The sequence below is a fragment of the Rhinatrema bivittatum genome, chromosome 3 (genome assembly GCF_901001135.1).
Source record: "Rhinatrema bivittatum chromosome 3, aRhiBiv1.1, whole genome shotgun sequence".
Taxonomy (NCBI): Eukaryota; Metazoa; Chordata; class Amphibia; order Gymnophiona; family Rhinatrematidae; genus Rhinatrema; species Rhinatrema bivittatum.
Genome location: NC_042617.1, coordinates 280,392,371 through 280,405,742, shown reverse-complemented (window position 1 = coordinate 280,405,742; position 13,372 = coordinate 280,392,371). Strand labels below are relative to the sequence as shown.

The following is a 13,372-nucleotide window of genomic DNA, read 5'->3' as shown; positions in this document are numbered from 1 at the left end:
TGGGGGTCCCAGTTCCCTCACTTGCAGAAGGATAGTCAGAGCCTGCAGCCAGCCTTCTTTAAAGGGAAGTAGTCTTTTTTTTTTTTTATTATTTCTTGGATGTCAGCCTTCTTAAAGTTAAAAAAAAAAAAAGTTACGGTCCGGTTTCTTTGAGGCTGACTAAGTGGCTCTCCTATGTACCCCAATCCTCCAGCGACTGTTGCTGCGAGTCTCCCTGGTGGGTCTGTTTCTCTAGCGGCTGTTTGTCGGGCATTTGATACCATCAGGGTCCTGGCACTTCGCAGCAATGCCATGCAACTCGAGTTGTGTGGTCTGCGGGGACATACTCGCGTCTCTCCCGCAATGGCTGATGCTCTCAGTGCCCATCCAGGAGAGAGGAAACTTTGGCGATTTATCCCGGCAGCATCAGGGAGGTAAAGCGAGCCCAATTTCATTTGAGCTGCAGGCAGTGGATGACCCCTTCCTGCTAAGTGCGGGAACGGCAGCCATTTTATCCACTTTTCACGGCTCCTTCGCAGGGGGAGAGGGCTTCCCCTCCGCCTCTTTCCCAGCTCATAGGGCCTCCAGGGGAAGATCAACAGTGTGAATGGGCCCATTCAGGAGATGAGGATGAGGAGGAAGCCTCAGATGACTCCCCTAACTTTTCTTTTGAATTTGTATTGTTGTTGCACAAGGCGTTCTTGGCCAGAAAAGCCACGGGGCAGCACAAAGCTGCCCACGGGTCCTCAATGCGCCCGCAGCCGGAGAAGAGGGTTAGACCCTCTAAGGCGGTGGGGGGCATCCGCACCAATAGGTGCAACCGAGGAATTTTCTGATTTCGATGAGGACCCACAGGTACCAGTGCCGCAGGGGGTGGATATCACTATGTTGGACCAGAATATGGAAGAAGTGCCGGGGAGTGGCCTGGCCGTGGAAAGGACGATCCAAAAGTCTAAAAGGCTAAGCAGAGGATTTTGGGGCATTTTCCTTTCTCCATGTTGATTTTCTGTTCAGGCATACTCCTCATTTCCCTCTTGTGCCACTTACAAGTGGTAAGAGTGGCACACCCAAATAACAGAGGGGAGAGAGAACTCTATGAAGTGATTATGGCAAATAGGCTAAAATGTATAGGCTAACAAGTAACCTTGTGTGTGCATTGTGATCCCTCTAGATCCCCACTAAAGTAAATGAGACTCATAGACACACATTCTCTGATTAACAAATAGTAGCATTATGACTAAGTTTCACTAGATATTCGTTAGCTCTATAATTGAGCTGTAAGGATACCTACGTTATAAATAGGACCTAACTTATAATAGCAAGACCACATATGTAATATAAAGATAGGAAAAACAAAGACTAGTATGAAAGTATTATTTTTCTCATATAATACTATGTATATTGGGCGAGTCTCTGCAAGGAGTACTGCTATTGTAAACACCAAGGTGTAAATGGTGTTTCTCATCAACGAGCGCATATCCAAATTACAGGTACTAGTCCGAGCTTTGCTACAGAAGCAGGTATCCGGGGTCTGGGATTACTTGCAGGTTCTCAGTTCTATAGCTTCCACATTGGAGTTGGTTCCATGCGGCCTCTTCAGTCAGCATTTCTTTCCCGCTGGAATCTGTTGTAGGAGCAGTTTAATCTGCCGCTCCCTTTAATGGAGTTGGCCAGTTCCAGCCTCTCATGGTGGCGTGTTCGGGACAAGTTGAGACAAGGAGTGGACTTGGAGGTTCCAGACTGGAGAATTATTACCACAGATGACAGGTGGGGAGCGGTGTGTCGGAACCAGTCTGTTCAGGGTCTATGGTCAGCGGAGGAAGCGTAGTGCTCCATCAACAGCCTAGAGACTAGGGCAGTGCGGTTGGCATTGCAGGCGTTCCTGCCTCTGAGGGGCAAGCCCATGAGAGTCCTGTTGGACAATGCGACGACGGTGGCTTACATCAACCAACAGGGTGGTACCAAGAGTTGGGCGGTAGCTCAAGAGACCCAGGAGTTGTTCAACTGGGCAGAGCAACATCTGGGGCTGTTAGCATCTTCTCACATAGCAGGAACAGAAAATGTGCAAGCGGATTTCCTCAGCTGTCAGTAGTTGAATCCCGGAGAGTGGGAACTGTTAGAGGAAGCAATGCCCCTCATTGCCCAAGGATGGGGCAAGCCACACGTGGATCTAATGGTGACTTTTCAAAATGCCAAGGCCCCATGATTCTTCAGTTGGAGAAAGGAATGGGGAGCAGAAGGGTTCAATGCCTTAATTTTGCCTTGGCCAAGCAAAATTCTTCTGTACATGTTTCCTCCATGGCCTCTGGTGGGCAAGGTCTTACGGTGGATAGAGAGACATCCGGGTGAGGTGATCCTGGTGGCGCCAGAGTGGCCAAGGCAACTTTGGTTTGCAGACTTGACAAACTTAGCGGTGTATGGTCCATTGAGACTTGCTCATCTGCCGAAGCTTCTGCGACATGGTCCCATATATTCCGATCAGGTAGCTTGCTTCTGTCTCATGGCTTGGCTTTTGAGAGGAAGTGCTTAAGGAAGAGAGGATATTCTGAGGATGTTTTAGCTATTCTTTTGCAAACAAGAAAGACTTCCACCTCTTTGACATATGTGAGGATTTGGACATTTTTTTAGGTCTCATGTGCGGAAATAGGGAGTGGATCCAATGCAGGCCTCCATGGCTCATATTTTCGATCTTTTGCAGAAAGGCTTGGTGAAGGGTTTATCTTAACTTCCTCAGAGTTTAGGTGGCGGCTGCCTATGAGGCAAGGTACAGGGAGGGTCTCTAGCAGCGCATCCAGATGTAATGCTTTTTCTCTGGGGGGTGGGGGGGGGGCAAAACATTTGCATCCTCTGATTCAGAAGTTGTGTCCTTACTGGAACTTTAACTTAGTCCTTAAGAGCTTGTGTGCCGCACCATTTGAACCTCTTAAGAGGGCCATTATGAAGGATCTCACTCTGAAGATGGTTTTCTTGGTGGCCATTTGTTCTGCCGAAAGGATTTCTGAATTAGTCGTCTTGTAGAGAACCCTTTTTGAAGATTTCGAATTCTGGGGTTTCCTTGAGGACATTCCTTCTTTTTTGCTGATGGTTGTTTTGTCGTTTCACTTGAATCATTCAGTGGAACTGCCTTCCTTTTCAAGTTTAGATACTACAGTGCCTCATGCTAGAGAGTTGAGATACTTGAATGTCAAGCATGCTTTGTTGAGGTATCTTGAGGTCACTAACAGTTTTCGACTAACGGATCACCTTTTTGTGCTATGGAGTGGTGCAAAAAAGGGTTGTAAAGCTTCGAAGGCCACAATTGTGCAATGCTTGAAAAATGCTATTGGTTCTGTGTACATCTGTCAGGGTCATCCTGTTCTGGAGGGGTTACAGGCTCATTCGACCAGTTCTCAGGCAGCATCTTGGGCTGAATGTCAACAAGTGTCACCCCAGGAGATTTGTAGGGTGGCTACTTGGGAGAATTTGTACACTTTTGCAAGGCATTATCGTTTGGATGTCCAGTCCACAGAGTAAGGGGGCTTTGGAGAAAGTGCGCTTCAAGCGGGGGTCACAGTCCCTTCCTATTTAGGGAAGCTTTGGTACATCCCAGGAGTCTGGACTGATCTGGGTACGTACAGGAAAGGAAAATTGGTTCTTACCTGCTAATTTTCTTTCCTGTAATACCACAGAAAAGTCCAGATTTCAGAATTGCTGATGTAGCAATTTTAATTGGAAAAGCTGCCCCTTTCAAAAAGCATAATAGTGTACAATATCCACAGGGGAGATTTCTGTTAGTGGAAGGTACACTATTTAGTAAACCTATTTTGCTTTGTAATGCCCCTAATTTATACTTACATGCTTTCTTCATGAAAATAATCTGTTACTTAGGTACTCACAAAGGTTTTTGATCTTGGGCGGAGATTAAATGCATATTTGTTCTGGATAGAACCTTCTCCTTTAATTCACCAACAAAACATGAATAAAAATATTTCATGTCTCTAAGAATTTAGATTTGATGGATATTTGGAGAGCATTACATCTGCTTGAGAGATCCTTCATACTTATTTCAAGTACTCAAGATTATCAAACTAGACTGGACAATTTATTTACTAATCAAAGCAATTTTTCAAAGGTAGAGAATGTTGAAATAGGGCTCATAGAGATTGCTGGCCATGCTTTAGTATTCTGTGATTTATGATTTTCTTAGGCATATTATAATAGGAGATGGCGATATGGGCTTTTGGGATTATTTGAAGAAGAAAAGGGATAAATATACAGTATTTAATAAGAGTCATCAAGCCAATATTTTTGGGGGAAAATGCTAAGGCAGTGCTGAGGAGTTGTCATTTCATATGTAACAAGAAAGAAGAGAGAGATTTGGCAAGAAATTTTGAGACCGGAGCTTCAGTTTAAAAGGAAAAAAGGGGTTAGATATTCCATTACAGAGAATAAGACTAGTTTCTTTTAGTGACTTGAATGAATTATGTTTATTTACAAAACAATTATATTCGTACATTCCATAGATCATGGCGGATTCCATTAAAAATCAACAACAAAGAGCACTGAATTGGTCCTGAATGTCAAAATTAATGAGCAAAAGGCACATTCCATTAAAAGACATACATAAATTAAAATGTAAACATCATAAATAAAAATCAATAAAATACAATAAAACAAAGGACATGAAAAATAAAAACCAAACAAACTGGGCACTCCATAAAATATATATTAATTCATCAGTGTACCAAAAAGGGTCTTTTTTTTTTTTTTTTACTATTAATATAATTGTTTTCATTTTGATGATAAAGCAGACAGAATGCTTACAAATCTGACAAAGAGTTGGTCTGAACCTAGATATGTTTCAATGATGAAAAACACCTTAGGACTGGTAGTGAATTCAAATAAGGAACTCTATTTTTTTACAAGTACAATATTAATTTTTACAAGTCAGAGCCAAAGAATATAGAAGATATTGGAATCCATTTGAAAGCTGCTTCATTGCCACCGCTTCAGAAGAGTAACTGCAGTGTTTGAATGCCCCAATCAAATTGGAAGAAATACAGAGAAATGTATTACTCAGGCAAAATTATATAAAGCTCCAGAGTCTGATGGAGTGCCTGCAGTGTATTATAAAATTAGGTGGGAAAGTCTATTTCCCACTGGGTACAATGTCTGAAAAGTTGATTGAGAAAAACAAGACTTTCCTGGCTTTGAAAATAAAGGTTTAAGGGATTCAAGGTTTCCTGAATCTTACCATCTTGTTTCCTATTTAAATTTTGACATCAAGCTATTGGCCAAGATTGTTGCAGACAGATTTGCATAAATACTTTCCCCAGTTTGATAGCAGAAGAGCAGGTGAGGTTTGTCAAGGGGAAGCATACTGTAGTTAATGTACATAAAATACTTGTCTGTATGGAATACTGCAGCTGGAACAAGATTCAGTCTCTCATAATTAACTCTAATGCTGAAAAAGCTTTCGGTAGGGTTGCATCAGAAAAAAAAGCAGGACAGCTCAATAGCAATGCTCATAAGGATTCTTTAATGATGGGAACCAAGGCAAACACAAATACTTCCTGACTTAACAGTTGCAGGAGGGAAAACTACCAAAGCAGTCAAAGATACAGTTTCCCTTACCCAGTAGCAAAGAGAGAGAGAGAGAGAGACCCAGACCAGCTAACAATCCTGGTGCTACTTTGACCTAGGACAAGCAGGATGGTAGTCCTCACACATGGGTGGCATCATTGGATGGAGCCTGGCGTGGAAAAATTATGTCAAAGTTTCTAGAAACTGTGACAGGCACACTGAGCATGCCACTATCCACGCATCCACGCAGGGTTCCTCTTCAATCTCTTCTTTTCCACGGAGCTGTCGTCTTGCAGTTGTGGAGCTCATCCTTTAGTTTCTTCGGAAAGTGTTTTTTTCTGCATCAGGTCCCTCCTCTTTCCTCCCGATCTTAGTTAGCTGGTGGCATGGTAAGTTTTGCCTTCTGTACGGTCGATTCCTGGTAGCGACATCCTTTGGTGTCTGCTGATCACTGACCGCTCACTAGGACCCCCTTTTTGGGGCATTGCAAAACGTATGGGCACCCAAGCTCACGGGAGCCCATACACATGCAATTTTAAACCATATGCGCAATTGCACACGTATGATTTAATATATATCTACCGAGTGTGAGTATGCTCCTAATTTTAAGTGGTTACTCAAGCAAACGTAATTTTGTGAATCTTCCTTACAAATTTGTCGGCTTTAACACGTGCAGGAAAGCAGATTTTTTAAACATGCTCGGGTAAAAGATATTCCCAGTTTTACCAGTTAGTCCACCAGTTTGCCCAGCCTACCTCTACATCATCCTGTCCCCTCTGGTTCTTCATCTGCACACACACACACACACCCAGTTTACCCAGACCCCTCACCGTGTTTTCTTCAGACTTGCACCTCATCAAGATCAGAAGTAAATATACATGGCTAACAGCCTGCCGCGTGCTATGGCCGCCAGATTTAAAATATGAATTTGCACGTGTAATTGTTGGCACCGGAATGCCCCAACAAATCCTGACTCCGCCTCTTTTCCCCCACGCATTGAATTGCTCGCATACACGTGTAATTGGGCCGTTTTAAAATATGAGTCGCTCACGCTTGGCCCAGATACTTGTGTATAGGGGCCTTTTTTACATGAGCAACTCTTAAAATTCACTTCAAAATCTTCTCTTTAATGATATACAAATGGATGGTTAATTTTGTGAGACACATGTTAGATCTATGTTCTATAGCCATTGTTATTTTAATGACTGCCAATATAATATCTCAGTGGGCAAGGGGGTGTCTTAAGTTTACTTTGGGGGCTAAAATGTTAAATTTCATTTATTTTATCTGTATTGATGCTATACATGGAAGTGCGACTGTGTTACTGTGCTGTTTGTTTACTTCAATAAACAAATTTAAACATACAATATAGGAAACTGACATCAGGACTAAAATGTCACTTTTCCCAGTGGGGGAAGGTAAATAGTGGCATGCCCTAGGGATCTGTACTGGGACCGGAGCTTTTTAACATATTTATAAATGATCTGGAAAAGGGAACAGTGAGTGAAGTGATCAGATTTGGCCTCTGGTTGGAAACTGGATACTGGGCTTGACGGACCCTTAATCTGAGCCAGTGTGGCAGTTCCTATGTTATTCAATAGCATTCTGGCTTTCTCTTAACTAGGGATCCTCTGTGCTTAACCCAGCGGTTTTTGGGTTTTTCTTAATCCCATTATTGTTTTTGTCTCCACCAGCTCCACTGAGAGAGACTGACTCATTTATCTGCTATCTTCTCTGAAGAAAAATTTTCTGATGCTACTTGTAAGCCTGCAAAGCGGAAGTAACATAGAAACATAGAAATGATGGCAGAAAAAGACCAAACGGCCCATCCAGTCTGCCCAGCAAGCTCCCACACTTATTTTCCCATACTTATCTGTTTCACCGACCAAGTTCAGGGCCCTTGTTGGTAATTGATTCAAGTTTCCTGCCATCCCCTGCCATTGATGCAGAGAGTAATGTTGGAGGTGCATCAAAAGTGCAGCATAAGACTTAATGGATAAGGGTAGTAACCGGCGCATCAAGCAAGTTACCCCGATGCTTGTTTACCCAGACTGCCCAGATCAATGCCTTGTTGGATGTTGTCTGAATGCAAATCCTCTTTTCCACATTTCCCCCTGCCGTTGAAGCAGAGAGCAACGCTGGATATGCATTCAAAGTGAAGTATCAGGCTTAATTGGTTTAGGGAATTAGTCTCCCTGTATTACAGTTCTAGACTTTCCCAGAGAATTCATCTCCCTGATTTTGGTCAGTCTAGACTGCCCAGGCCTATTTACCTTAGGCTGTATACCCAGGGATTTCACCTCCCTGTAATCCATCGGGCCCGGTATTTTTTTCCAGGAGTCTACCTCCCTAAATTCCTTTCCTGGAGCCCTGCTATGTCAGACCATTACCTAGTAATTCTGACTGCTTTGTAATTCAGAGGAATGTACTAGTCTCCACATAATAGTGCAAAAACAATAAGTAAGCCCATTTCCCTTCTCAATGTTAGTACAATACAAATGGTACAGCACAAAAAAAACAAATCTCCAAAGGGAAAAGGATTAAAAATACCTTCAAGGATCTTATGTCCTGTTTTCCGTTCGAATCGAGAGAAGGGTTCTCGGGCTGTGCTATCCTGCTTCATTCAGGTCAGCTTGAAGCAGGGATGCTGCCCTGCTTCAAGGCCAGCATCCCTTCTTCGATTCCCGGAACAGTGCACCATCTGCAATGTAAACGTTTACCAAGGATAGGAGGACAAAAGAGAGTGTATTTCTAATAATCAAAAGCCTTTATTTGTTATGCGCATAAGGAAGTCAGCTCCTAGGTTTGAGAGACTGACTTAATCGAATATCCAATTGACTGTATTTAAATACAATTTTGCCCTAGTGATTAGTACAACACTCCTTTGATTTAAGATCACAAGGTGAAAACATTTGCTGATATTAACATTCCTAAGTGTCTTGGGAACGCTAACCAACCTTGAGGACATGCATTTTTTTTTTTTAAACTCTTCATTGTGTTGCCTAAAACTAAAAAGAGAAACATTTGCCTTTTCTGTTATCTAAGTGTGAGGCAGTTTCAGAGACAGTTTCAAGACCTAGCAGTGCCTCCTGGAACCTCTCTGGTAAATTTCCACTAAATAGATGCCCCTAATAAATGTTATTATGTCCCCTCTCCCTCATGGAGCAGGATGAATTGTTGATCCAAGGCTGCCCCTTAGCTGTTGCTGTGAGATCAGTACTCTGCTTTTTCCATCATCCAAACGATTTCCTGAACCCCAGCCTTCTAGCGGAAGCTTTAGCCAGGAATTGGGACCCAGGCTGTTGGGAGGCTGCTCCTTGTTGGGTCAGCAACAGTTTGTTTGAAGAATCTCTGAATATTTACAGGCATATGTATGTTTCTCTGACAGGAATCCTTCTGGAGAATCCCAGCCAAGTTGAGCCCGGAGCAGTTGCGTAGGGTGGCCACCTCTATCACTCTACAGAACACAGAGGGGGAAGAAGAGGAGAAAAGCACAGAAGCAGGCAGAAATTCAGAGGAGAAGGACCCCAGTCTGGAGCAGAAAGCTGAAGCACTCAGAGCCCTCTTACTAGCCAGGAAGAAACAGCAGTCAAGCAGCGAAAAGCCTGCAGAAGAAGGTCTGTGTTTGTGTGTCTTGTGGTTTTTGGTTTTTTTAGGGTTTTTTTAAGTTGATTTGCAGAATCGCACATGTTATAAAATCTGCCACCTACACGGCACGCATGGATGCTGACTCGCATAAGGAGGGTAAATTTTGTAACAAGCTTTCAACGCGATAGGGCCTTCCCCAGTTCCCTCCTAGTCTGCTCCAATAAAGGCCAGCTGCCGGTGTATGCTTCAGCGGGACAGCGCCTAATGGCGCTGTCCCAGCCCGCCCACTCCCCACCCAGACCCCAGCCTGCCCTTTTTGGTTTGCTGGTTCTTCGGCGCATACCGGGAGATACGCACATGGCCGCTCGCATATCTCCCGGTTTTCGTGCACGCCAGCTTTTAAAAATAAGCCTTTTAACTTCTGTATCTCAAAGGAAAACTAGAGCTGCAGTCTTAACTAGATATTTTTTTATGTATTTTTGGCTATTTTAATCTGTTCAGAATAATATGGTATAGTCTGTTTTCACCCATCCCACCTCCAAATTCTTTTCTATATGTTCCGCTAATTGAGGAGGGCAAATTTTCTTTTCCTGTAATGTTTCTTAATTACATAAAGTGATACTTGTGTTTTAATTCTTTCTTTCTTTCTTTCTGAAAGAAGATTGGAACTCAGTTTCTGCTGAGGTTTGAAAAAAGAGAACATGAATTAAAGTAAATTGTTTGCCCTGTAAAGCCAATCTTTTTTTCTGAGTAGATAAATTCTCCATTTTATTCTAGTTCTGTAGGGACCCTGCAGCTGAAGTTTTGTTGGTATACAGTTCTTCCATCCCACCTCACCTGGCTGCCCACCCTGCTTTACATAGTAAATGATCTCTGATTGGGAGTGGAAACTTCAATTCCCTGTATGTACCCAGATCAGTCCAGACTCCTGGGTTTTGCTTCCCCTCCAGCAGATGGAGACAGAGAAGTTTGAATGCACTCTGCTCTATACCCTGAGGTGCCACCTAGAATCTGTCAGTATTTCTCTGTCTCCAGCAGATGGAGACAGAGAAATACTCCCTTCAGTCTGGATTAGCTAGTATTTAGTTTAAAAAGATTTTCTCTTGAGTCTAGCATATTTAAAAAAAAAAAAAAAAAAGTAAGGAAAAGTCGAGGCTATCCTTCTAAGGTAATCAGACAGGCATATAAAAGAGATAAATATAGCGATCATGAACAACTTTTGAAATACCGTGTCCGGAAAGATCAGGACCAGTTAGTCTATGTGTTACAACAGAGTACCTCCATCTCAGCCATAATTGCTTCAATTAAAAGACACTGGCAGGTGTTGGCAGTTCATGAGGCTTTTAAGGATATTCCGATGTTTGCGACTACCCAGGGTTCCAACATCCGGGATAAGGTAGTAAGGGCGAGTATGAAGAACAGTAGTTCCATTTTGCCCGCACAAGGAGGTCATCATAAGTGTGGTTCCTGTACTCTATGTGATAACACCATTGAAGGAGACTTATGGGTAGATCCAAACACTGGACGGAAAGTGAAGTACACATATTTGACAGATTGCACTACGACTACCGTAGTATACATTGTTTCATGTGTTTGTCCTAAGGTGTATGTAGGACATACTAAAAGACCGGTTAAACTACGAATGATGGAACACAGATGAAGGGTTAATAAAAACACTCTTACAGCACCGTTGGTTGGGCATTGTATTGAACAAGGACATACTTTTGAAGACCTAAGGTGGACGATCATTGATAAAGTGGTGAGCACAGCCCCTTTTGTGGACACTTCGTCTCTACTTAACTACAGAGAACAGCTCTGGATTCATAAATTAAAAACTGAATCTCTGGCAGGATTAAATGACCAGGTCGACTGGACATCATTGTTGTGATTTCTGGATTTGTTAAACGCTTTAAGAGTAAATGCTGGTTTCATTGACGTCAGTAGAAGATCACTTGATTTGGTCCCTTTAAAAAGAGGACGCCGTGAATGGGAACTTTTGTTCGCATTTTGGAAGAGGATGAATGCAGCACTTTGAGAGTGAGCTGAGAAACGAAAGAGCAAAAACGATACAAATGAAGTTGGTACATAATATTGCACGCAGAGATGGGTTTTGGGTGAGCGGTTACCCCTGAAGAAGAATTAGTTTCGAAACCTGGCCACGTTGGGTGAAAACGCTACCGTGTACTTCCTTTTCAGCGACTCATTTACCAGCATTCATTCAGCTAAGTATTTTTCACACATTTGGATTTTCAAAGCATAGAAGTAACAGTTTAATAAGAAATTTCAACAATTATATCTCTATTGAAAGATGAATTTTAAAAAAATATTTTTTGGGGTATTAGAGTGGTGGACTATTCCCATTTTTTATGCAACAAAATTTATAATTCATAATTAAGTTTTTGAATTTTTGATAAAATAATTAAAAAACAATGAGGTGGATGATGGTTTGTTTGTGATTAGAATAAAGAATAGGGTAACCTGGATGGCACTCATTGATTCATGTTTATGAAACAACCACTATTCGTTTAAAAAAGTGTTTTGGTATATGAAGTGTTTTTTTAAACTTCTTTTGGATGCATATACGGGTTAGGAGAATAGATAAGAAAAAATATTGGTTGGGATTGATTTTTTTTGGATATGTGGGATTTTTGATTATATGTCATCCCAGAGTCTGGCATTATCTACAGGTTCTCGGTTCGATGGCTTCCACTCTCGATCTAGTCCCATGGGCCTTTGAGCATATGAGACCTCTTCAGTCAGCATTACTCTCCCGTTGGAATCCACTCTCCAAGCAGTTTCATCTTCTCCTGCCCCTTACGGACTCTGCGTGTTCCAGCCTTGTCTGTGGTGGCTACTTCCGAACAATTTGCGTCGAGGGATGGACTTGGAGATTCCATTTTGGACAGTTGTAACCACAGATGCGAGTCTCTATGGTTGGGGAGCAGTCTGTCGGGGGACAGTGGTGCAAGGCCAGTGGTCAAGTATGGAGTCATCCTGGTCGATCAATTGATTGGCGACCAGAGCGGTTCGGTTAGCTCTGCAGGCCCTCTATCCCTTGGTAAAGGGAACGTCGGTAAGAGTGCTCTCAGACAATGTGACGACGGTGGCCTACATCAATTGGCAAGGCGTAACCAAGAGTCTACTAGTAGCAATGGAAGCCCAGCTCTTGATCAGCTGGGCGGAGCAGCTCCTGTACAGGATAGCAGCCTCTCACATAGCCAGAGTGGACAATGTCCAAGCCGATTTTCTCAGCCGCCACCAGCTGGATCTGGGGGAGTGGGAACTCTCCAAAGAGGCCTTTCGTCTTATGTGCGACCACTGGGCCACGCCCTCCATGGACCTGATGGCGATGTACCGCAATGCCAAAATTCCACGTTTCTTCAGTCACAGACGGGAACCGGGAGCGGAGGGCGTGGATCTCTGGTCCTTCCCTGGCCAAAGGACATTCTGTTGTACATATTTCCACCTTGGCTGTTGGCTGTTGGTAGGCAAGGTTCTGCATCACATTGAAGCTCATCTGGGTGAAGTAGTGCTCGTGGCGCCAGAATGGCCGCATTGTCCATGGTTTGTGGACCTAGTGAACTTAGCAGTGGATGGACCCTTGAGGTTTCATCTGTCTCTGAATCTTCTGCCCCGTTTATTTTCAAGAGGCAAATCACTTCTGTCTAGCGGCATGGCTTTTGAAGGATTAAGGAGTTAAGGGTTACTCAGATGCAGTGATTGCCATGCTCTTACAATCTCGCAAACCTTCTACCTCTATGGCGAACGTTAGAGTTTGGGGTGTGTTTGAGACCTGGTGTCTGGACCATGGCGTTGACCCATCGGGGGCTTCAATAACAGATGTCTTTGATCTTTTTACAGGACAGCCTGGCAAAAGGGTTGGCCTCTAATTCCTTGAGAGTCCAAGTGGCGGCCCTTGGGTGCTTTCGGGGTAAGGTACGGGGCATTGCCCTGGCATCCCATCCAGATGTGGTTCGGTTTTTGCATGGGGCCAAGCATTTCCCTTTACTTCCTTGTCCTCCCTTTTTCACCACCAACCTCTCCCCCTTCCCTTCATCTCTCCCACTGTTAATTTATGCAACTATGTTTTAATTGTATATTCTTTGTTTGATTTCTGTAAACAGTTATGATGGCTGCACCGAATGACGGTATATAAAACTGAACAAATAAATAAATTTGCGTCCTCCGGTTCGAAACCCTTGCCCCTCGTGGAAGTTAAATCTGGTTCTCCGCGCCCTTTCTA

The 13,372-nt window shown here is 43.2% G+C and overlaps 1 protein-coding gene across 2 annotated transcripts in view; it reads left to right on the top strand.

Moving 5' to 3' along the window:
* TIMELESS (timeless circadian regulator) overlaps positions 1-13,372 on the top strand; it is a 148,094-nt gene that overhangs the window by 117,195 nt on the left and 17,527 nt on the right. For both annotated transcript variants that reach the window (XM_029594810.1, XM_029594811.1), the window contains exon 27: positions 8,930-9,158. In XM_029594810.1, the coding sequence (XP_029450670.1) occupies positions 8,930-9,158 (229 nt within the window). The remainder of the gene's footprint in view (positions 1-8,929; positions 9,159-13,372) is intronic.